We start from the raw sequence: 22779 nt of genomic DNA, 5'->3' as shown, positions 1-22779 counted from the left end.
TACCACTGTATATGCACAAGATTGGCAAAAATTTAAAAAGACTGATAATACAATTGTTGAGGACATAAAGCAAAAAGAAGTGTCACCCACTACTGTTGGATTTGTAAATTAATTCACCTCCTTTGGAAAAGAATATGGCATGATCTTGAATGTGGAGACACACTACAGCCCTGCAGGTTTAGGGCTATGTGTACGTAGTCTCTAGATCCTAGAGAAAATATGATCCCCCTTGGAGGAGAGAGAGGCGGGACTAGCTAACATGAGTGGTTTCAACAGTGTTGGGGGTGTGCTATTTCTTAAAGCTAGGCAGTATTTCTGCCATTCTTTATACCTCATATATATGCTTATCCTTTTATATTTATGAAGTACTTCAAGAAAAGTAATTTTTAAAAATCCTTCATCATAAAATTTAGGTTTAACTCTTTAGATGAATCTAAAGAGAAGAGTCTCTCAGGTGTATCAGAAAAGCATGTCCAAGTGAACTATATTCTATACCTCACAAGATATCACTCTGATACTCTTTCAAAAAAGGCATTTGATTTCTCACAAAAACTATAGTTATCAGTAATAAAAACTGGGATTTCAACTTACCAGTTTATTAACACGAAGCTTTGAGGAGTTAAACTTGAAGACATCGATTTTCTTATCCAATGGTTTAATAGTAAACTGAAAGGTGGAAGGAGAAAACAGTTTCAGTCTGACAGCCTAGAATGCTAGCACCAATGGGGACATTCCACAAAAGCAGCCACCATCCTGGCAAAGATGCAGCACGAGGCTGTGGCTTCTCCTGGCTTCCTGGTCCCCGGGCACTACACCGCGGTGAATGACAAGCACTTGAGGGCACTGAGTCTAGTGCTGGGGAAGCTCAGGATCCTGGAAGGTGTGTTCTCGGCACCAACTTAGGCATCATCTAAACCTGAAATAGGAACCCTTGACGGGCCCAACCTTCAGGCCAACACTGAGAGGGCCACCCCAGAGTCTAAGGCACAGCCCTGACTTTAGGAGGCTCACAACCTAGCTTGAACTAGACCAGCAACAGTGAATTATGCAAGAAATTACATCATATATTAGTGCCTCATTGGGTAGCACAAATCACAAATGTCCTGGGGGGTTCAGAGTAAATCTAGCTTAAGTAGCAGAGGACGTAAGCTGGTCTTAGATGAAAAATATGAGAAGCTAAAAGATAGAAGGACATTCTGGACAGGGCAAGCAAATAGAAATAAGGAGATGGAGAAATGAGCAGTGTGTGTGTGTGTGTGTGTGTGTGTGTGTGTGTGTGCGCGCGCACGCACACCATTATTTGCTCTTTGATGACAAGATGATATGAGCTTAGATTGAGAGGAAGGCAGGGGTGGTGAGGTGGGCTGAGAGTAGCCAGTCAGAGGGGATTAGATTTGATGTGACAGCTACAGGGAGTCACTCCAGGTTTCTGAACATGGGGATTATTAGATGAAAGCTGAAGGAATACAGTAAAGTGTGAAGATGAATGGACTGTAGTGGAAGTGGAAAACATAGTTCCTGAAGTCAAAGGGGAGAGAAAGATGAATGATAAGGATATGGTGGTAGCTTAGTGTGAGAACCCAGGGCCAGAACACTAGGCAGGGCAGCACATGTAAAGAACAAATGGCAATTGCTGTTCCCAATCATTCCTGATGAGACCAGACAGATCCTCGATTTCAACGATGCACTTAAGAAATGGACATTCATTCCCAGGAAAGACTTGCTAAGCAGATAAATACATTTGGAAGATATATTCTTGGGTGTTTCTTTCTCATGTTATATTGTCCAACAGGGGTTAGCACAATGAGGAGAGAAAATGATCCTTTGCTTAGCTTTTGGTCAAGTTAACTTAGAAGCGGCGTTGCTTGTATAGGCTGCAATTTGTGAATTTCGTGAGCTTATTTTTGGCCCTGCTGTCAAATCCCAGAGCTGTCAGCGGGAAACCACAAGTAATGGGGAAACCGCAGGCTCTGCGCCATGCCAGGGTGCACTCAAAGAATCAATGGATCACTTAAAATAAACCAACATTTCTGTTTTGACAGCATGGCTGTCATACTTAACTACTAAGATTACTTCCTATTATGTCAAACCAGCTTGGAGTCTTCTCACTGTGCAAGTTATTGACATGATAGAACATGATGGCGCCTTACCCCTGGAGAGCGTATATTAGACTTTCTTGTGTCAGGCCATTCTAGGGGAGACTTTAATCCTTAGGTTCTGCGAAGAACGAGTGTTTCGGGAGCCTTTAGCACAAATGTGCAGCTGCGCCGTAAACAAACTTTATAAAATTAGAGATGAAAAGTGACCATACCATGGCACACCTACTACTACTTTAAGTCATGTGGAGCTTTCAATTTAAGGATTTTCAAAAATAAACACCTAAATGCTCATCTCCTGGGCTATTTACAAAACTTTGAAAGCCAGAATGTTTTAAGAAGCTCAATCTGTCTCACAGAGCGTGGCTGAGGAGATCTCAACCATGTATTAGAAAGAAGGGGCTGGTGTTCCTTTCCCCGAGTTGTTACAAGGAAAGAGAAAACAGGAAATCTGCTCTGGGGTGGGGGCTGTGCAGGCAGTAACATGAGCCGCCACTGTTACTCACACGTCTACAGCGTGCTGACTGTGCAGGCTGAGTACTGCCTGGGCCTGCTCTCCTCTGCCTGGTGCCCTGTGCTCTCAGGGCTTGTCCTCTGTGCCCCCCAGCAAAGCAGGGGATGTGGCTTCAGGGAATCTGGAGCTCAGCCCCTATAATTCCACTCACCAAACGCAGGTCACTTGATCCCTCTATATCTGTGCTTCCTGATGTAACCCAGATAACCAAAACTCGGCCCCTACTCTTTGAGCAGCAGCATTCTTGTGAGGACTGAAGCAGAAGAGTAGGGGTGAGTGCTTGTAAGCAGAAGGGCGCTACGGCACCATCCCCTTCGTGGTCAGTCCCTCACTCTGCAGTTACAGCCGCCCAATCGGTGCCTGACTATAACTTCCTTGAGGGCTGAGATAGGATTTTCTACATGTGTGTTTCCCCTACAAAACCCAACACAAAGCAGATGCTCAATAATCCCTTTAAAATGAACAAAGAAGGACTGAGTGAACAAATAAACGAATGTAGGATTACAGTGGTTGGGGAAAGGTCACCATCCTATTTAGAAATATTTGTATCCTAACTTAGAGTGTTCATCTATGTTATTTACACTTATTCTTAAATTTTTATAAGCAGGTTAACCTGATACCATTATTTATATCATTGCTAATATCATATACACACGTATGGAGACACACACACACACACCACATGTATCAAGCACTGGACACAGAGAGAGGGTTTAATATATACCACACTTAAAATACAAAGAGAATTTCTCACCAGCAATAGAAAGCCAAGTAATAAGAAAAGTTACTTTTTGTTTTATTTACTGTTCTCTGGGCTTTAGTCCTGACAGGTTGAGCTTCCCAGCCTCTTGTTAGTCAGCGGGGAAGGGTTAGTGATGCTATTTGAAAAGAGGATACCAATACTGTGCTGTAAATACCACAAAAACCCACTAAAACCCCGAAGCCTGGAAATGAAAGGATTCTCCTGAGACAGGAGCAGTCTGGCTGCGGATACGACAGCAAGGAGGAGAGATGGGGAAAGACCTTCTGCGGGGCCACTGGTGCATTTGCAGTACAGACATGTCCTACCTCTTTGTCACTGTACGAGATGTTTCGGATTTCATTCCACGGGAAGGAGATCTTGGGGGTCAGCCTGTTCTCGGGGTCATAGATGTGAAGCCCCAGAGCATCCACTCCAAGCAGCAGCTCTGTGCCCTTTTTATTCTGTAGAGTCGACAAAGAACAGCCACTGTCAGCTCCTGCTGAGGCTCGAGATTTTATTCAACTTCCCAAAAGACCTGGCACACACTGTTATATATGACAAGTTTCAACAGGGCCCAACAGAAGTCACAGCTGTCTTGTAACCTAGGGGGCCTCCAGCTTCCTGAATTCGGGCAGACAGAGGCAAAACTATGCCATTCTTGTGACTCATGTGTTCCACAGAGGGACCTCTAAGGCTGCTGTCACTGGCTCAATGTCTCAAGTGGTGGCTATCTGAGCATTGTTAACCTCTAACTAAATAATCAGTTTATAATAGACGTAAAATAAAAATCTGTAAGAGTAATCATTTCTTATATTAAAAGAAAAGGTTGTTGGACTACCTGAAAGAAAATTCTAAGTGTTGGGATCAGAAGGTCTTATTACATGTTAAAACGTAGTCTCAATGGGATAAAGCAAGTATAGTATAATAAAATGTTAACTGTAGAATCTAGGCAGAGGGTATATATGGGTATTTGCTATAAAATTCTTTCAAAAATTATTTGAATTTTTTTTATAATAAAATGTTGGAAAACTATATCAAAATGAGTTATATATCAATTATACCTCAAGAAAGCTGTTTAAAAATTTAATTGACTGTACACATGCTATATGGCTGATGGCGGTCCTGGTCAGTCGTCAGAGCAGCCAGAGGGCAAGCAGCCTGGGGCCCCAGGTCCCTGTCCCAGCTGTGGACCACATCCTTGCGCTGCAGGTCCATCCACCTGACATCAGGGTGTTCGAAGGAGGAAAACAATTTCTCTTGGAGCACTCACCTACACTGTGGTCTGGAACTTTGTACAACCTAGAAGAAAGCCCCCTGCACCTGACCCTCTTGCTGACAACAGAGATTGAATCCAGACTCAAGGGCAGGAAAACAGATTTGCAAACAAGGCACTTGGACTGTAAGGAGAAGTACCAACCTAACAGCAGGTGTCCGATGGAGAAGTGAGTGCTCCAAGATAAGTTGTTTTCCTCCTTCTAACACCCTGATGGCAGGTGTTAGGACCAAACCACAAGGGAGATTCCTCGCCTCATCTGCAAAGCTCTTAAAACTACGACCGACCGTGTTAACACAAGTGAGGCTTTGTACTTTTAAAATCTATGCTACATTTTGGAACATGAGATGTTTCATTATGTTTCTGACTATCTTTTAAAAAAAAAAAAAAAAAAGGATTCCACCCTCTGCCTCCTGTCATTATCACTCCAACATTTCAGAGAGACGAGGACTCAAGCAGCTGCTTTTAAATTGTTTTAAGCACGTATCTTCCCTAGTTGATGGTGAAATTTCAGGAACTTTAACACAAAAGACACTAAAATATCCATTAGCTTTGTCTATTTGTCTAGCGTAACACAAGAAATACATACAAAACACTGTCTGACTGCTACAGAAATATTCCCTAATAAGAAACTGTTTTTTAAGGATTGTAAAACACTAGCTTTCTAGCATGGAAAGGTTGGGCATATGAGGCAAGAGGACTTGTGTTGACAAAACCACAAACATGTGTTAAAGTAGCCTAACTTTAAAGAAACCAAACAATCGGCAAACACAAATTAATAAAAATTTTAAAAATAGCCTTCTGCATTATTATAGAAAATCTTTTAGGCATTTTTTTACTATGTGAAATAATATAACTTTTCAGTGTGTCTTATTTTAAGCAAAATAATCCATTAAAAATAATCTGTATTTAGAAAACAAATAAATCATGTAGACAGCTATCCTGGAATATTTAAAATGTTTCAATTTACCCAAATTTAATATAGAATTTATAGGGACCCAAAAAGGAAAGCAAACTATACTGCAATTATAAAGGTGGACCACTGTGGACAGCTGTTTTAACATCTACTCATCTATAGTTTGGAGCCAGCAATGAAACACTTTAGCAAATTCACATGAATTCCTTTGGAAAGAGCTGCCTACACTCTGCATCTAGGAGGGGACCCTCGGGAGAAAAACGGGAAAGGCCAGACCTCTGCTGAAAACAAATGCCTATTTGATGCGAAGCAATGGGTTCCCAGAGGATGGTGGACTAATGATGGTCTGAATAGAAAACCAATTAGCCTGCTAGTGAGAACAAGAGTCGCCACCCAAACAAATCAGTAATCTATAAAAGCAGCTTTACTCTCCTTGTGCCCTGTGGGGGAAGAAAATACTTACCAGTGCCCCCTGGAGATCTTACAGAGCCAGAAATAATCAAATGTTAACACTGGGAGCATTCAAACAGGTTTCTGCTGAGAGCAGGACCAGTGCCAAGTCCCCCCAAGGCTCAAGTGACACTTAATTACCTAGGATCTAATTGAAGTCTAAAAATAGAAAACGAGGCTATAAGACCCTCTTCCCTTCCTCACTACTGAACCATTGAAGAGTCTACCACCCTAGAATGAGGAAGTAACCCGTTTGAACAGTCTGTCCCAGGTCCAACCTTTGTTCATATACAGGGAATTCAGAAAGGCTTCAACACACCCGGATTGCAAAGTAGTTCACGCCATACATCTCCAGGTCCTGAGCTATCTTCAAATATTCCATTTCAGCTTCGTCCCTGTGAGGAAAACGAAAGATACTGTTACTGGAGCTAAGTGAGAAAACTGGAGGGCGGTGCATGCCAAGCTGAGCATTCAAACCTGCTGGAAGATGCAAGCCAGAGTAGATACCAGTGAAGCTCTTCCCAACGCTGAGTCTGTTACACACAATGAGGTCAAGTAGAATTTCCCATCCCCACAAAGACAAGAGAACAAATTCATTACAGCATCTCTTGGCTTCAATTTCACGCTTTGCCCTTGATAAATAGTGACAACCATTTCAAGTAATTCAAGAAAAGCATGTGGTATGTTATCTTCTCCCCTCAAATGGATTTGAATGTTCAAATTTTATTTAAGGTGTTGCTTTATCTAGTTGTGTATCTTCTTCACCTAGAAGGTTTTTAATAATGAAACAACTCTTTCTGCAGAGCCACCTTGTACTCTCGCTCTCAAATGAATTTTAAAAATTCAATCTGACAGAATGTCAAGTGTTAGAAAGCAGGTGGACAGCTAGAAATCACACTCACTGCTGATGTAAATTGGTATAATTACTTTGGAAAATTTTTTGACATTATTTGTAATAGCAAAAGACGGGAGGCAACCCGACAAGCTAAATGTTCTTCGATAGTAGAATGGATAAATAATTTGTGGTTTTTTAATATAGTGGAATTCTACATAGCTATGAAAATGAAAAAAACTGTCACATGTCAACAACCCAAATCTCATAATATGATGCTGAACAAAAGAAGTGAGACACAAAAAACAGAAACTGTCTGCATTTATATAAAGTTTAAAACAGGCAACACTAATCTAGGGAGTTAGAAAGAGAGGTTCCCTTTGGGAAGGAAGGAGGGGGAGTGAAAGGGAGGTTGTGTGCTCACCTGTCACCTGGTATTACAGGGTGTTTTCACTTTGTGATAATTCATCACACGGTATGTTTAGAACTTGTCTACTTTTTGGGATGCATGTTATACTTTTTGAAAAGTTAAAAAAAAAAGCGTGTGATAGGAAGTTGATTTGAAGAAGACTAAAGAATTTTGAAAGACTAATGAAAAAATGATCAATTCCATACAATAGAATTCTTTTTTTTTTTTCAATTTATTGGGGTGACAATTGTTAATGAAATTACATAATTTCAGGTGTACAATTCTGTATTACATCATCTATAAATCCCATTGTGTGTTCAGCACCCAGAGTCAGTTCTTCCATCACCATATATTTGATCCCCCTTACCCTCATCTCCTACCCCCCACCCCCTTTACCCTCTGGTAACCACTAAACTATTGTCTGTGTCTATGAGTTTTTGTTTCTCATTTGTTTGTCTTGTTCTTTTGTTGTTTTTGGTTTATATACCACATATCAGTGAAATCATAGGGTTCTCTGCTTTTTCTGTCTGACTTATTTTGCTTAGCATTATACTCTCAAGATCCATCCATGTTGTCACAAATGTTCCTATATCATCTTTCCTTAACGCGGAATAGTATTCCATTGTGTATATATACCACAACTTCTTTATCCATTCATCTATCGAAGGACATTTTGGTCGTTTCCATGTCTTGGCCACCGTAAACAAAGCTGCAATGAACATTGGGGCACACCTGTCTTTATGTATAAATGATTTCAAATTCTTTGGGTAGATACCCAGGAGAGGGATTGCTGGGTCGTATGGTAATTCTATTTGTAATTTTTTGAGGAACCTCCACACTGCCTTCCCTAGTGGCTGCACCAGTCTGCATTCCCACCGACAGTGTATGAGAGTTCCTTTTTCTCCACAGCCTCTCCGACACTTGTTCCTATTTGTCTTGTTGATGATAGCCATTCTGACTGGGGTGAGGTGATATCTCATTGTGGTTTTTATTTGCATTTCTCTGATGATTAGCGATGTTGAGCATTTTTTCATATGTCTATTGGCCATTTGTATGTCCTCTTTGGAGAAATGTCTCTTCAGGTCACAATAGAATTCTTAAAATGAAACGAAATAACTAATGAATGCAATAGGGTCTGTACATCCTGACAGGCCGTAGGTACCCATGCCCACTTCATACCACCAGAAAAAGGACACACAAAACAAGACAACCAGCATTATTCCCAGTTCTCTCTTTTCTTTTATACGCTCACTTTGTTCAACAAGCATGTCCCAGTTTTACAGTTCGTAAGAAAACAAACAAACAAACAAAAAGCCCATAAAGAAATAAACACCAGAAATGAAGTAGCCTCACCTGGCTCGGCCTCGGTGCTCTGCGTACCAGGCTGTAATCCTCTCCTCCCACATTTCTGGAGTCATTTGATACAGATTTATCACCTATCAAAAAACAGAGCAACATAAAAAGCCCCCACACACAGAAAGCTTTGGTATTGTTTGCCATTTTACAATTGTGCATCAGGTTTACAAAACAGCACAGCTATTTTCAAAAAGCTACGCACATGGAGCCAGTCACAGGCAGGGGTGGGCGTGTAAACAAGCATCATTCAGTGTGAGTCACAATTGGGAAAGCTGCACCATTACTCAGGCCTAGGGGCACCCCTCGCCGGGCAGCGGCCCCTCTTTCCTGGGCTGTACATCCCAGAGGGAGGACCTCGGTGAGAGCAGTGCTCACTAATCTTGGGCCAGCCAGACCAGGCTGTGTGTGCTGCTGCCTTCTCCTGCACAGAAGCCATAAAGGGGCAGATAAAGCCAGAAAGGTGAGGCACAGGCCTTTATGACACATGATGGGTGAGTGGAGCTATAAAATCAGAAGCAGCAAAAGGGAGGGAGGGCCTGCTTCTGTGGCTAATGAACAAGATGAACAACACCAAGGATTAAAAACTACAATGCCCACCCCCAACTCATCTCCTCTATTCACCCCGAGCAGCTGCTAGTATCTCAAGTCGCTGGGCTGAACACATGCTGCTCCACACTCCTTCCTGGAAATCAATGATGCAAACCCACCTTTAAAGAAAGGACCATTTGCAGGCCATGATGGTCCTGGCCACCCCAAGCTGATTCCATGAACCTTTGCTTTTTAATATTTTTAACAGAGATTCCACACTCTTTACTCAAGACTGATTACAAAATATTTCTAGTAATGTTCTTGCTACAAACTTCCTTATTCTTTCAAGTCCTTCAAGTTAGGTTTCTTGTAAACCACATATCTGCTATGTTCTCCCAAACAGGGAATTTAATTTCTTACCCTTTTGGGAAGCAATTCCTCTTGGGCCAAAAATCCCCGCTTGTGAACAGAGGGGTCGTAGTCACCGTACTGGAAGGAGAAGAAAGGGACAGCAATCGATTGAGATTTAAAAGACAACTGTCATTTCTGAACAGCTGGACTCAGCTGCATTCCCTCCCAACTCCAGGGAGCAATTCAATCCCGATGACAAGTCAAGATTTCAACCTTGCTAGTTTGTTATCCTTGAATGAAAATACAAAGCTGATTATATCTATGAACAGAGTTGCATAATCCCTACGGGTGATGTGCTAATAAGAACGTGACATTTGTATGGAAACAGAGCTGGAGATGTGTTGTGTTTTCTAACCCCCAAAGAAAGCAGTCACTGCCAAAACATCAGCTTTTGAAATGACACAACAAAACACAACTGTGAAAGTTGTGATTAACAAAGTGTGGTAGGAGCCTTACCTACAAATGCTTCTAAGTGGCTGGTAATTAGAGCCAATTGTTAGGTGGAAGCTGGGAATAATGGTGGCAATATTTTTAATATCTTTCATTGAAGGCTCCGAAAAATGCTTTGGAAAAATGTGCTGCCAACATTGTCATTTGTATTGTACAGACAAAGAAATGAGTAAAAGGTTAACTGGCTTTCCTAAAGCTGCAGAGCAAGTCACTAGTGGGACCAGAAATGGGCCCTGCATTTTAATGTTTTCAGCCAGGATAATAACTTGATTTATTTTTCTGGTTTAAGAAAAAAAAAAAAAAAAAGATCCCTTTCTTTCCTAGGAAACTTTAGTCTGACCAGGAAATAATAAAAAAGGAAGGAATTTGTCAAAAGAAACTCACCGTAAAACATAGAATATAAAATCAAAGCCGGTCTCTTGTCAGTCCGCATTTGGAAACTTTTCTTTTGACTACAACCAACAAAGCTCGGTATTTTCGTAGAATCTTCTATAAACATTTAGCCTTTTAGCCACCAACATTGTTAAAACAAAAGAAAGGTCAGGCACGAGGCTGCTGACTCTATATCCCACTAAATTGGGTCAGGATGTGCCCACCCTGTCATTCCCAAAGAGCCTCAAATTGTACTCCTGATGTGTTTTCCGAATGAAGTCATACACTGAACAGACACTCGTGGGGTTGAAAGATGTTCGTCAGCAACTTTAAATCATGCTTCATTCCCACACCACCCTACAAACGCCCCACAAATTAACATTTCTTATGAATCTCAAAATTGTCTTGTAAATCGCAGAATGGTATTTCATTGTTTTTTTGAGTGTTAGAGGAATCTGTCAAATTTGAACATTTAAAATATGTCACAGATCCAGTAACCCTCTCTAGGCATTACTCCATTTAAAAAACTTGAAGGAACCTGGTTTGTCTTGATCTCTGAAAGGCCTGGGGAAATAGTACGTCAGTAACTGTAGGAGCTTTCACGGTACTCTCTGGTGAGGCAGCTGCAGAGTGCAGGTATAATCCCGGCTCTGGGGGCAGGCTGCTCCAAGTTCAACCCTAACTCTTTCACTTATTAGCTGTGACCTTGAAAACTTGTATCTCAGTTTTCTCATCTGTAAAATAGGGATAATAACAGTATTTATCTTATAGGACTCTTGTAGGGATTAAATAATACCCATACAATTTTTAAAAGTATGCTTGACACATAGCACTCAATACAACCTGGTGTCAAACAATAAAAAACTCAGGTTGTATCACCTCTCTGAGTCTGTTTTCTAATTTATCAAATGAGAGAGTTGGTCGTAAGAGGATTTCAAAGTGGGGACTCCGGAGTAGGCCCCTGAGGTCTTGAGTACAGCACCCTCTCTCTAAACCTCAGCTTTCTCATCTGGAAAGCAAGAGTCATAACACTGCCTACCTCGCAGGAGGTGATGAGGATGAAGTAAGGCAATCCAGGGAAGCATTTTGCACAGTGCTTAGGTCTTAGTGAATGTCTCTGCATTGTTTATAAGGACACTGATCACTGGTTGCCTCTCTAATTTTTAAAGGGGTACGAGGCTAAAGAAAGCCCTATTCGTTGCCCTTCCAAGCCTCTTAAAGAGTGCTGACCAAACTCTAATGCAAAAGTAAGCAGATATGCAAAGTTAAAGTTGTAAATTCAGGTTCCAAAGGCTTATGAGATTAACGATCCACATTATTATACTCAGTTTCCAGCTACTCCACGGATCAAATAGGTTACATCTGAGCAATGCAGAGGCAGCAAAGATTCTTCTGGAAGAACTTCTCCACTAGACTAACTCCACTTACATTAAAGTCACCTGGATGTATGTGTCTGCTCTTAAACAACTCTTTAAAAAACAAAAGAAGAAAAAATTCTCAAGTTGTGGCAGTTGGTAAATATAAAAGGAAGTCATACCACTGCATAGAAGGAGATGGCTGTTCCTCATCCTTTTATGTATGGAAGCATTCTGATACTATAACCAGGACTGAATTTACTGTAAAGCTAATGAAGCTGGGGTTTCTGCACCTGAATTTTATATTCATAATTTGTATTCTTGCATTGAAAAGAACCCCTTCAGTCATACAAACTTCAGGCCCCAAAAACCCTTGATTCATCCCTGATATAAATCAATTGAATTTAAATTCAAGAGAGGAGTTCATCATTTACAGGATTCTCAGAGTCAATTCTTAGGCTAAACAGAGGCTCCTTCTGGATATTAAATACTTTCCTTTGCCTGTACATATGGAAAATTAGACCAAGTGCTCTGACCAGGATTTCACAAAACATAAAGGTTTGATCAATACATATACAGAATAAATAATAAAATCCCTACCACATACCAGTTATTAAAATCTAGATGGATTAAAGACTTAAACCATAAATGAAAATCCATCAAAAGACTAGAACAAAATATAGAAGAACATGTGTATAATAATGGTGAGTGAAGTCATCCTAAAAGTCACTCAAAACATAAAAAGATTGACAAGTCTGACATGTGAAAAAAAGATAAAGGCCAGCCCGGTGGCTCAGGTGGTTGGAGCGCAGTGCTCCTAACGCGGAGGTCGCCGGTTCAATTCCCACATGGGCCAGTGAGCTGCGTCCTCTACAGCTAAGGTTGTGAACAACGGCTCTCCCTGAAGCTGGGCTGCGGTGAGCAGCCAGAGGTCAGCGTGGGCTGCTGTGGGCTTCCGTGTGCTGCCAGGAACGGCCCACGAGAGCTGCCGTGAGCCGCTGTGAGTGGCCGATCGACGACCGGCTTGAACCAGAGTGGGGGGAAGGCGAAAGGAGGGGGGGAAAATGATAAAAGGGTTATCAGAGGGTAAGGGGGGAGAGGGATGGTAGAAGAGGGTAAAGGGGATTAACTATATGGTAATAGAAGGAGAACTGAGACTGGATGATCAATGGATTACAGAAATGTACACTTGAAACTTACATAATTTTACTAATCAATGCCACTCCAAATAAATAAAGATAAAAAAATAAAAGGTTAATCCCCATCACATACAGAGCTCTATAACTCAATTAGAAAAAGATAATACAGTGGATAAATGGGCAAGTCATAAACACTTGACTGACAGAGGAAAGAAATACAACGGCCAGTAAATCTATGAAAAGATACTCAGCCCCAGTGGTAATCAAGGAAATGAAAACTTAAAAAAAACCCTCTATTTTCTCTGTTGGATTAGCAAAAATGTGAAAGACTGATAGCATCCACTGTTGATGAGGATGTGGAAAAACAGGTATTGTCACACACTGTTCTTAGAAGTTAAATTAGGACAACAGTTTTGGAGGGCAATTTGGCCATATCTATTTAATTTTTTTTTGAGACAAAATTTACATACATAACACTCATCATTTTGAGCTTGTAATTTAGTGGTTTCCAGCATATTCACAATGTTGTGCAACCATCACCACTCTAATTCCAGAATATTCCCATCACCCCAAAAAGAAATCCCATATCCATTAGCAGTAACTCCTAATATCGTCCTTCCATCCCCTACTTTCTGTCTCTATGGATTTGCCTATTGTGGACATTTCATATAAATGGAATCACACAAGATGCGGCCTTTTATGTCCAGCCTCTTTCACTTAGCGTTATTTAAATTTTAAATGTTCTTATGCTTCAACCCAGTTATGCCATCTCTTGGTATTTATCATAGAGAATCCTGTTCATATATTTATATTCGAGGATGTTGACTGCATCTGTCTAAACAACGGAAAAATAATAAAGAAAAACAAACCTAAATACCCACCAATAGAGATGTTTAAATAATCCATAGTCCCTCCTTTTTATGAAATACTGTTTAGTGTTTAAAAAAATGAGATGAGTCTATCTGTTCTGACAGTTTTAAGTGAAAAGGGCGCATCGTGCAGGAGTTTCTCTGGAGTAACCACCTAGAAGAGGACTTTCAGGGACTCGGCGGGGGTGTCTTCTCACCTGACCAGTCCCCACCTCCCACCTCCTCCATCACAGAGGTTATGCCAACTCACAGTCCCTTCCAGCTCCTATTGATTTATTAATCCTTGTCAATCTTATAGGTTTGAAATACTACCTCATTGTTGCTCTAGTTTTTCTTTTTCTTGATTACTAGTGAGACTGAGCATTTTTTTGTTTTCTATCATACCGTTTGTGCCCATTGTTCTGCTGTCTTTATATATATATATATATATATATATATATCCAAAAGATATATGAAGAACTCCTAAGTTTATATATATATATATATATATATATATATATATATATATATATATATATATATATATATAAACTTAGGAGTTCTTCATATATCTTTGGATATTTCTGCAATTCTACTTCTAGAAATCTACCTTAAGGGGAAAAAGCTTTTGCACATGTACATAAGGAATCTTATAAAAGGATTTTCAGTAAAGCACTGTTTACAACAGGGGAAAAATAGAAACTAAACCTACCTTTCCCTCATAACGGGAATGAATAAATAAACTGGGTTTATTCATCAATGGCTACTATACAGCAGTTAGAATCAATGAGCTATAACTACACATAGAACACAGATACATCTCAAAATCAATGTTGAGTGGGAAAAAAAATACCATTTTGTAAAGGAATATGCAACAAAAGAAAAATATGCAGAGTACAGCACCATTTATATTAACTTTTACCTCCTGGATATTTTTAAGTCAGCCTCCTCCCATCCAACTGACTTCTGCCCAAGGTGTGAACCAAACAGTCACCAGGATAACCACCAAGGCCTGCTAAAAGGTCCTCCGGTTTCCAAACTTGTCTCTCACTCCAATCTGTCCTTCACACAGCTACCAAAGGATCTGTCTAAAATATACATCCTTTACTGGCTCTGTATCACCCACAGGATAAAGTTAAGACCCTTTATGATCTGGCCTCTGCAGACCTCTCCAGCCTCAACTCTTGCCACTCTACCGACACTTCAAGTATACCCAACTTCTCAATTGCCTTTTGGTACTCTGTCCCTAATTTGTATCAAAGAGCATTTAACTAAGAAACACAAAGCCCTCTTTCCCACCACTCTTTGCTCTCTGAACACTAGGAGTTTGCAGACTATTACTGCAAGACTGATAAATTGCATACCATTCTCTCTCAAAGTCATTTTTAATAAGAACACGTTTCAAACAGCAAAATGTCAATATAAATCCAACAGGTGGCTTAAAACATTGCAAGATGGTTTGCTATGCCATGTGACTGGACCAAAAAAATACCCAGCCCATACTTTTGATTCAAATGTAACTCAAACTCCAACCAAGAAATGTGGTTCTTGTTAACTGAACCATGTGATTTATATTTGTATTTATACTTTGAGGGTAATTGTTTCTTTATGCTTCAGAATTAACTGTGTCTATATCAAACAGCTAAAACACTTTAATGAATACATTTGTGCATAATTACATTTCATGTGTTAATGAGCTCCATTCGCTTTCCCCTCCACACTTCTAAAAGTTCCTTTCTGTTTCAGAAAGGTTGTGGAAGAAAACAAACTGAACATAATGGAAGGAACCAATACGATTTATTGAAAAGTCTGAACTAATGTGACCACATAAATGAATCTGGGATTTAGCAAAAGGCGGCATATGCTAGGCAGTGAGACGCAAGAGTAAAGGGCCGAGTTAGACAACCAGACACCACGGTTCTCATCTCGGCTCCACCCTATAGTTCCGTTCTGCTTCAAATCCTGTCCATCAACAAACGGGCTATAAATTCCATCAAAAAAAAAAAGAATTAACATAAAGTATTGTGACTTTAGACAAAGTATTATCCTTCTCTGAGCCTTAAATTCCTCATCTATAAAACAAGCATAAGACTCTCAAGCCTTGGCTTACAGAAAAAACTACACTGAGTATCACACAAAATATTCATGTTATAACACTTTGTAAAACTGTAAAACACTACAGGCATGGAAGATCTTATTAATATCATAATCAGAGATATCCTTGTAATATTAACCAGCAGTCCTGGAAACTGGAAGCATGTTATAATAATCCTTAGTTTCCCAAATGCAGACGTGAAGCCACAGATTAGCTTTATTTGTGAGATCCTGAAATTTTACGCCGGAAATAACAGAACATCCTCCTCCATATGAACCGCATATGCTGTCTGTGAATCACTTTCATCTCTAAATTAGTCAGATTCAAATTAGTAGGGCTTTCCTACAGTGAAATCTGTGTAAGCAAACATCTGCTGGAGCCCAGAAAAGTTATTTTTTTCCACAGGTGGCCTTTGAATTTGTGACCCAAAATCCATGCAAAAAAACTGTAGCCTTTGAGACGGAAGCCCTTCAAAGAGAGGTAGTGTCCTTGAGAGCTTGGGTCTCCTCTCAGCAGGAGGGAAAGCGTGCTAAAAAGGAACTCGGTTCCGGGCCAGGAAGTGCTCGGATTTAATGAGAGTGACAATGACTGTTTCATCACTGTCAGGGTGATACTGATTGAAAGGACACATTTTTCCTGTTATTAATATTCTTAATCAAAGCATAAAAGGGAGCATATGTTTTAGTTGAATCAAGGCCCATTTTCTGTTTTTTTCAATTACTCATTTTTCTGGGCAGTCGAATAGGGGAGGCACAAAATATAATCCCAAAGCCATAAATTCTGCCCTTAGCTTCCCCCCAAGATTGCCCGAATGACCTTGGGCAAATCACTGAGGGCAGACACTGTATTGTGACAGAGTCAACAACTCCTTCCCCTCAGGCCAGTGAATACTCAGCAAATATTAGCCCAGTCAGCAAATGATTGAGTCATCTGGTGCTTCTGTTAGTCTGACTAGCATGTACAGATTTTTTTTTCCCCTCCAAATGACAGGCTAGTTACTTCCTGGCTTTGATCTGAAACTGTATTAAGCTATCCAAAACGAAAAAGTAGGCTAGGAAGTAAAGAGAGTCTTACTAATTTTTGTACACTACAGAGAAATGGCTTTATGGACATCTTCAACTAAAAAAGGAAAATAACAAAAAAATTATGCAAAATCACATAAGTAATCAGGTGTCCTAATTCTAGGGACATCTTCTAATGCTGCAGTGAAAGGTGGTGTGCACAGGGACCAAAAAAAAGTGACATGGGGGGTGGCTGGTTAGCTCAGTTGTTTAGAGTGTGGTCCTAATAACACCAACGTTGCCGGTTCGATCCACGCATGGGCCGCTGTGAGCTGCACCCTCAGGAAAAAAATAAAGAAAAAGTGGCACGTGATTGAAGTGGAAATCTGAGGGACACGAAGACCCCTGGCCGGACCATGTATGGGTCTTATAAAAATAGAGCGGACAAAAACACAGGACCACTGGTCTCCCTTTCCCACTACTCTCAATCCATAGCGATGTCTCTGGGAATGCCTTTTCAGCTAACCAGAAAGCTCAACTTAGCTCAGTGGGCCAAAGAGCCTGCAGTGAACAGCCATAAGCAAGCCGGCGTGCCCATCAGGAGTGGATGAAGCAGGGCACTCTAGGGTTTGGTGAGGTCCCCACACATAGGGCCACAGGGCCTCAGAAGATGAGTTTGGAATGAGGACCTGGGCCTTTCTGACGTAGATGAACTAATGGTCTCCAGTTTTGGCCAAACAACTGGAGACTCTAAGTTCATTTTTCCCCGGTTAATAAAAAGCGAGGTTGGTCCAGTGCATGTAAGTAACCACATGTGCCCAATGAGATTACAAAGGAAATTCATCAAGCTGTACATTTACCGGTATTCACACACAAACTCTCACAAAATTATAAAGAAGTGAGATGGTGACAGTTGGTTACTCTACTCCACAAGTTCCATAACCTCTTGCTTTCTGAGGGAAGTCTCTCTGAAGTCTAGAAAACCCCAAGAAACAGACAACCTGGAGTGGCCCCGTGACACACGTAAATGTCCAGAAGAATTCATTTTTCTTCTTTGAGCCTACCTTAGCCTGGACGGCGTAAGAAGCCAGGAGCACAGAGGCCTCAGGAGGGCAGTAGATCTTTTCATCTAAAATCTGCTTCTTTACCTGAAAGGGGCAACAAGGGAGAAATGATACCGTGTGTGCGGAAGTGAGCTGTGCAGGCCAGTTGCACAGAAAATGACTACAGAGTGTTTGAATGAGGGCTGCCAAACCAGCATGCTAATGATTTTCTGAAAAGGGGTACAATATTTTTACTGCCGCAGACAGGTTGGGAGTTCAGTCACTGAGAAGCTATTGGTAAGATGGCCATGCATAAAAGCTCCTTATCTCTTCTGTTCACGATCAAACGCTGAAGAGGAAAAAAGTCTTCATGGTTAAAAGAGACTAACATCTGGGCTGCGACAGAGGAGAGTCATGAACTTGAGAAGTGTCAGGAACGGCTCTGGTGGTGATTGCAGCCTCAGCCCCTGCTGAGCACACGCAGCACTAGAGGAAATGGAGTCTACTTTTAAGTCTTAACACAAGTCAGCAAGGCCACTGAGTTATGACTGCAGAAAAAAACCATCACTTTCAATATGCTTGCTCTAAGGAAAAAGGAAGCAATAAAGTGTGATCGATTAAACTTTTAAGCACATGTGAGGTCCAGGAAATATAATTCTTAAGCCATAATGTTGAATTAACATATCTCATTGCATTTAATTTCGTAGAATGGTGCAGTGTGTGATGTTCCAGACCTAGAGGCAAGAGAGCCACATAAAGTGGGGGGTAGGGGAGGCACACCGAAATAAACACAGCAGGAAAAACCAGCTCTTTTCTCCCAGATTCATAAAAGCGGTCAATTTTGTCCTGCTCAGCCATGAAAACACTTGCAGTATGAGGGGAAATTAAGCCAAAGTCACACGAGGGGTGAGCACTGCTTCCAAGAAAGCCATCTCTATGACACTAGGACATTCTGGGGCCTACGGGATCATTATGCAGTGCCATTCAAAGCAGTGCAACTTTCCAATCCCTTGGTTTCTTTTCAAAGGGAAAAAGAGCCACACCACAGAAAAACTGAAAGGGCTTCCCTTTGACGGGAAAATGTTAGGGATGGGGGAATGTGTGTATATGTGTATATGTATGTACACACACACACACACACACACGCATGCACACTTTCTTTGCAAATTTTTTTGGTAAAACAAATTGAGGATTTTTATTACATTTAACTTACTATTTACTGAACATAATAATCTGAGGCTCAAACTAATTATCAGAAGACTATGTGATAGACTATACATGGCCTTCTGGGAAATCATGTAATTAACACCCCTGCTACAATCTTTTCTGCTACTGACAATGGGTACCTTTGGGCAAACAGGCAGCTGCAGTGCCAACCACTGTAACTAACCATGAAACTAGTGAAGTGCTCTGACCAACCGGGAAGAGCACCAACCCCTCGCCCACTGTGCCCCCAGAGAGTCAACGGACTGTCTTTGAACCTATAATCATGGCTCACCTAGTTTCTCCAATTCGGGTGAGTGATTACTTGTGGAATGCCTACTGTGCACTCAGCGAGCCTTGCCTGTAAGGGGCTTACAATCTATGATGGAATAAGGGAGAAATAAGGCAAGTATAGACAGAGTAGCACGGAGTATGATGTTTGAAGTTCTGCAAGAATGGGAGTAACCAAGTGTCACTGGAGTTCTGAAGTCCTGCCTTAATGACAACAGATTTTAAACTTTTGGAAGAACTACTCTAATGACTCTCTTTCGACTTCCTTTGCAACTACTGAGTACTTTCAAGTTAGTGAGAAGAAAACAGGATCTATCTTCAAAGAGGTTGCGAATTAGGTAGCTACTTATACCCATTCTTTCACTATCACACTTTTGCAATTTCATCTCACACCAATTCTTATCACTCAAGTGTAGTTCTATTCTGAAGATTGTTTTCCATTACAGAACCAAAAGGACTGACTTTCCAAAGGTGGAACGTTTTTGCAATATGAAGCATTTGTGGTCAGCTCCGAGGGGCTTGTCCAGGCTGCCTCTGTAACCCTGCCTGAGTGAATTTCCCCATAATTAGGGAAGTAGCATGGACCGGTGTACCTGCAAGAAGAATAAATGTTGCGTGATCTCCTGAACCAGCTCCTCTTCGGCATTTTCAGGATAAAATTTGGCCAGGAAGTGAAAGGTGACTGGCTCTTCCTTTGAAACATCATGATCCAGCACCTGAAGAATTGAAGAGCAAAAGACAAGCAAGCTATATTGGCACCTCTTCCTCCCACGCAACCATCAAAGAACCTTTTGAAAGGAGTGTGTACATATTATTTCCCTTCTAAATTCATCACTTTCCCCAAAGATTGTGATTCTTCAATTTGAGGCATTCACAAGGTAATATTCACTTCACATGGCATTTTTGAACCAAGTTAATTAATATCCCCAAGGGGTGAGTGGAGCTAAGATTAAGGCACAAATGTTCTCAAGGCCACAGAGATAGTTAAAAATTAGACATTTATAACTCAAAGGTCTTGGGCACAATCCCTTATGGTAGACTGAAGGTTTTAAACTTTCTGAAGGCTTTAAATCTTCCTTTATTCTTTTTTCTTGTTGTCCCCCGTCCCCAACATTTAGGTCCATATTGGAATGGAGTTTAGAGATGATGAACTAGATCTCTGTGAAATCATCTAAACATTAACTGAGCAACAGAAGTGAAATGTGTCCATTGTGCAACCCTTTGTTTCAAGGAACCTCTAGAGATGCCCCACAAAATACTTGAGCACAATCAGTAAACCACACTGCCTTTAATCTTCTAACAATTTCATCCACCCACTGAAAAGCTCGAACCATCTGCTCTCCAGAATGAATTTAATTTCAGGCCGTAAACATGCCATGTGACAGGCTCCAAGCTTCCACTAACATGTGTCATAATTTATATCCTTTAAGCAGCAGGTATCATGGCTCCTAATGCCCCCAATCTAACATCCATTTGGCCAACACTCAGGTATGATTTAAAATTTACTTTGCTGAGAGTCACAAAAAGATACAGAAGTTCTGTTTGTCTTTGATAAGTAACTCTCCAGGCCCCTGCCTAAATTCCAGTTGGCGCTGCCCAGGAGATTCAAAATATACCCCATCCAGGATAGTCTCGCTGACACAGACACACTGTGGCACTGTGATGTTCATGATCATGGGGATTTACCATATACATATATATATTTTTTTTATTGGGTAACAGTGTGTTTTTTTTTTCCAGGGCCCATCAGCTCCAAGTCAAATTGTTGTCTTCCAATCTACTTGTGGAGGGCACAGCTCATCTCCAATTCCAGTCACCCTTTTCAATCCAGTTGCAGGGATTGAAATTCAATCCAGTTCCCACAATCCCATGTGGGAATCGAACAGGCAACCTTGTTGTTGAGAGCTTGCGCTCTAACCAACTGAGCTAACTGGCCATCCCGGGAATTACCATATTAAATTTACAACCAACAGGGATTCTAATGTGAAGATTCAGATTAGTGTGACATATGTAAACACAATTTGAACATTTGGGTTTAGAGTCAAACCGCTGAAGGACAGGAGGCTTTCATTGTTTAGCATGCCATGCAGTAGATAATAAAATCAGGTGGGCAATTAATTATAGGGGATTTCATTGAGGATAAGAATTAGACATTGACTTACTTTGCGATTCAGGCATCTTTTAGGAGTTACTGACAAAAGTATATGGCCCTACCCTCATCCGTTTTCACGGTTAGGTAGGCAGGTAAGTAGGTAAGCATGTCTGTGTGCACACATATGAACCCATGCAGAGGGCAGTTTCCCTAGGCAATATCCATTTCTAAGCCACGTGAAAACTGCTGGGAGCCCAGACTTGCCCACCTCTGGGCCTCAGAAGCCCCAGAAAATCATGAGAACAAAACAGACAGTCTTGGGCCGGCACGGTGGCTCAGGCCGTTGGAGCTCCGTGCTCCTAACTCCGAAGGCTGCCGGTTCGATTCCCACATGGGCCAGTGGGCTCTCAACCACAAGGTTGCCAGTTCAACTCCTTGAGTCCCGCAAGGGATGGTGGGCTGCGACCCTGCAACTAGCAATGGCAACTGGACCTGGAGCTGGGCTGCGCCCTCCACAACTAAGACTGAAAGGACAACAACTTGACTTGGAAAAAGAAAAGTCCTGGAAGTACACACTGTTCCCCTTCCCCAATAAAATCTTTAAAAAAAAAAAAAAAACAGACAGTCTTCCTTTACCACAGGGACAAGGACACTCTATTCCTTAGATCACGTCACATTCATGATTAAATTGAATTGGGCCATGGTGTTCTTCAAACAGACTTTAAAAATTCCATAAAGTACATGAGCCCCAAGAAAAGCTTTCAAAGACATAAATTGTAAAATGTGTGTGTGTGTGTCTAATCTTTATTCACAAAGCCTGACTAGTAGTTCAATAAATTGAACGGCATAAAGCCAGAAGCAATCAGCCGGGTGACAATGAGTAAAGAAGCCAGGGATTGCAACAGTTCAATCCTGGTTGGTTCTGCTTGCCTAGGAGAGCCTGTGAGGAGTAGAAAGCCTTTGGCATCTTCAGGACCTGCTTACTGCATGACTGACTTCAGGACTTGCCCCTTTCTCTAGTAGGTATCCGTCATGCCCCGTGATGAGCAAACAAACGAGGCACAGGTTCAGGGCAGAACAGCAGAGCTCACTCCAGCCATACCGCTTTCATTCAGTTCCAGCCTCACCTTCTTGTCCATTTTGAGCCAGGCCACGGTGTCCTTGATTGTATACTGCAGTCCAAAGAACCAGGTTTCCCGAAGCCCCAGGGTCCGGCACACCAAATCAAATAGGTCCTTCCCTTTCCACTTCATCTGAAATATCACAAACAAAGATGGAAACACATTATAAGCGAACATCATCATCTGCTCTCACAAAAACCTGTTCTCCACACGCTCTACTCTCAGATTCCAAAATGTGGGGA

At 41.2% G+C, this 22779-nt stretch overlaps 1 protein-coding gene across 4 annotated transcripts in view; it reads right to left on the bottom strand.

Annotated features, from left to right (window-relative positions):
- NF2 (NF2, moesin-ezrin-radixin like (MERLIN) tumor suppressor) overlaps nt 1–22779 on the bottom strand; it is a 68570-nt gene that overhangs the window by 21211 nt on the left and 24580 nt on the right. For all 4 annotated transcript variants that reach the window (XM_081036490.1, XM_081036491.1, XM_081036492.1 and 1 more), the window contains exons 2-9: nt 22544–22669; nt 19918–20040; nt 17852–17935; nt 9537–9605; nt 8586–8668; nt 6311–6386; nt 3679–3813; nt 592–666 (exon numbers count right to left, since the gene is read on the bottom strand). In XM_081036490.1, coding sequence (XP_080892616.1) covers nt 592–666; nt 3679–3813; nt 6311–6386; nt 8586–8668; nt 9537–9605; nt 17852–17935; nt 19918–20040; nt 22544–22669 — 771 coding nt within the window. The remainder of the gene's footprint in view (nt 1–591; nt 667–3678; nt 3814–6310; nt 6387–8585; nt 8669–9536; nt 9606–17851; nt 17936–19917; nt 20041–22543; nt 22670–22779) is intronic.

This window comes from Rhinolophus hipposideros (assembly GCF_964194185.1).
Source record: "Rhinolophus hipposideros genome assembly, chromosome: 24".
Taxonomy (NCBI): Eukaryota; Metazoa; Chordata; class Mammalia; order Chiroptera; family Rhinolophidae; genus Rhinolophus; species Rhinolophus hipposideros.
This window is presented reverse-complemented; position numbering and strand designations above follow the sequence as displayed.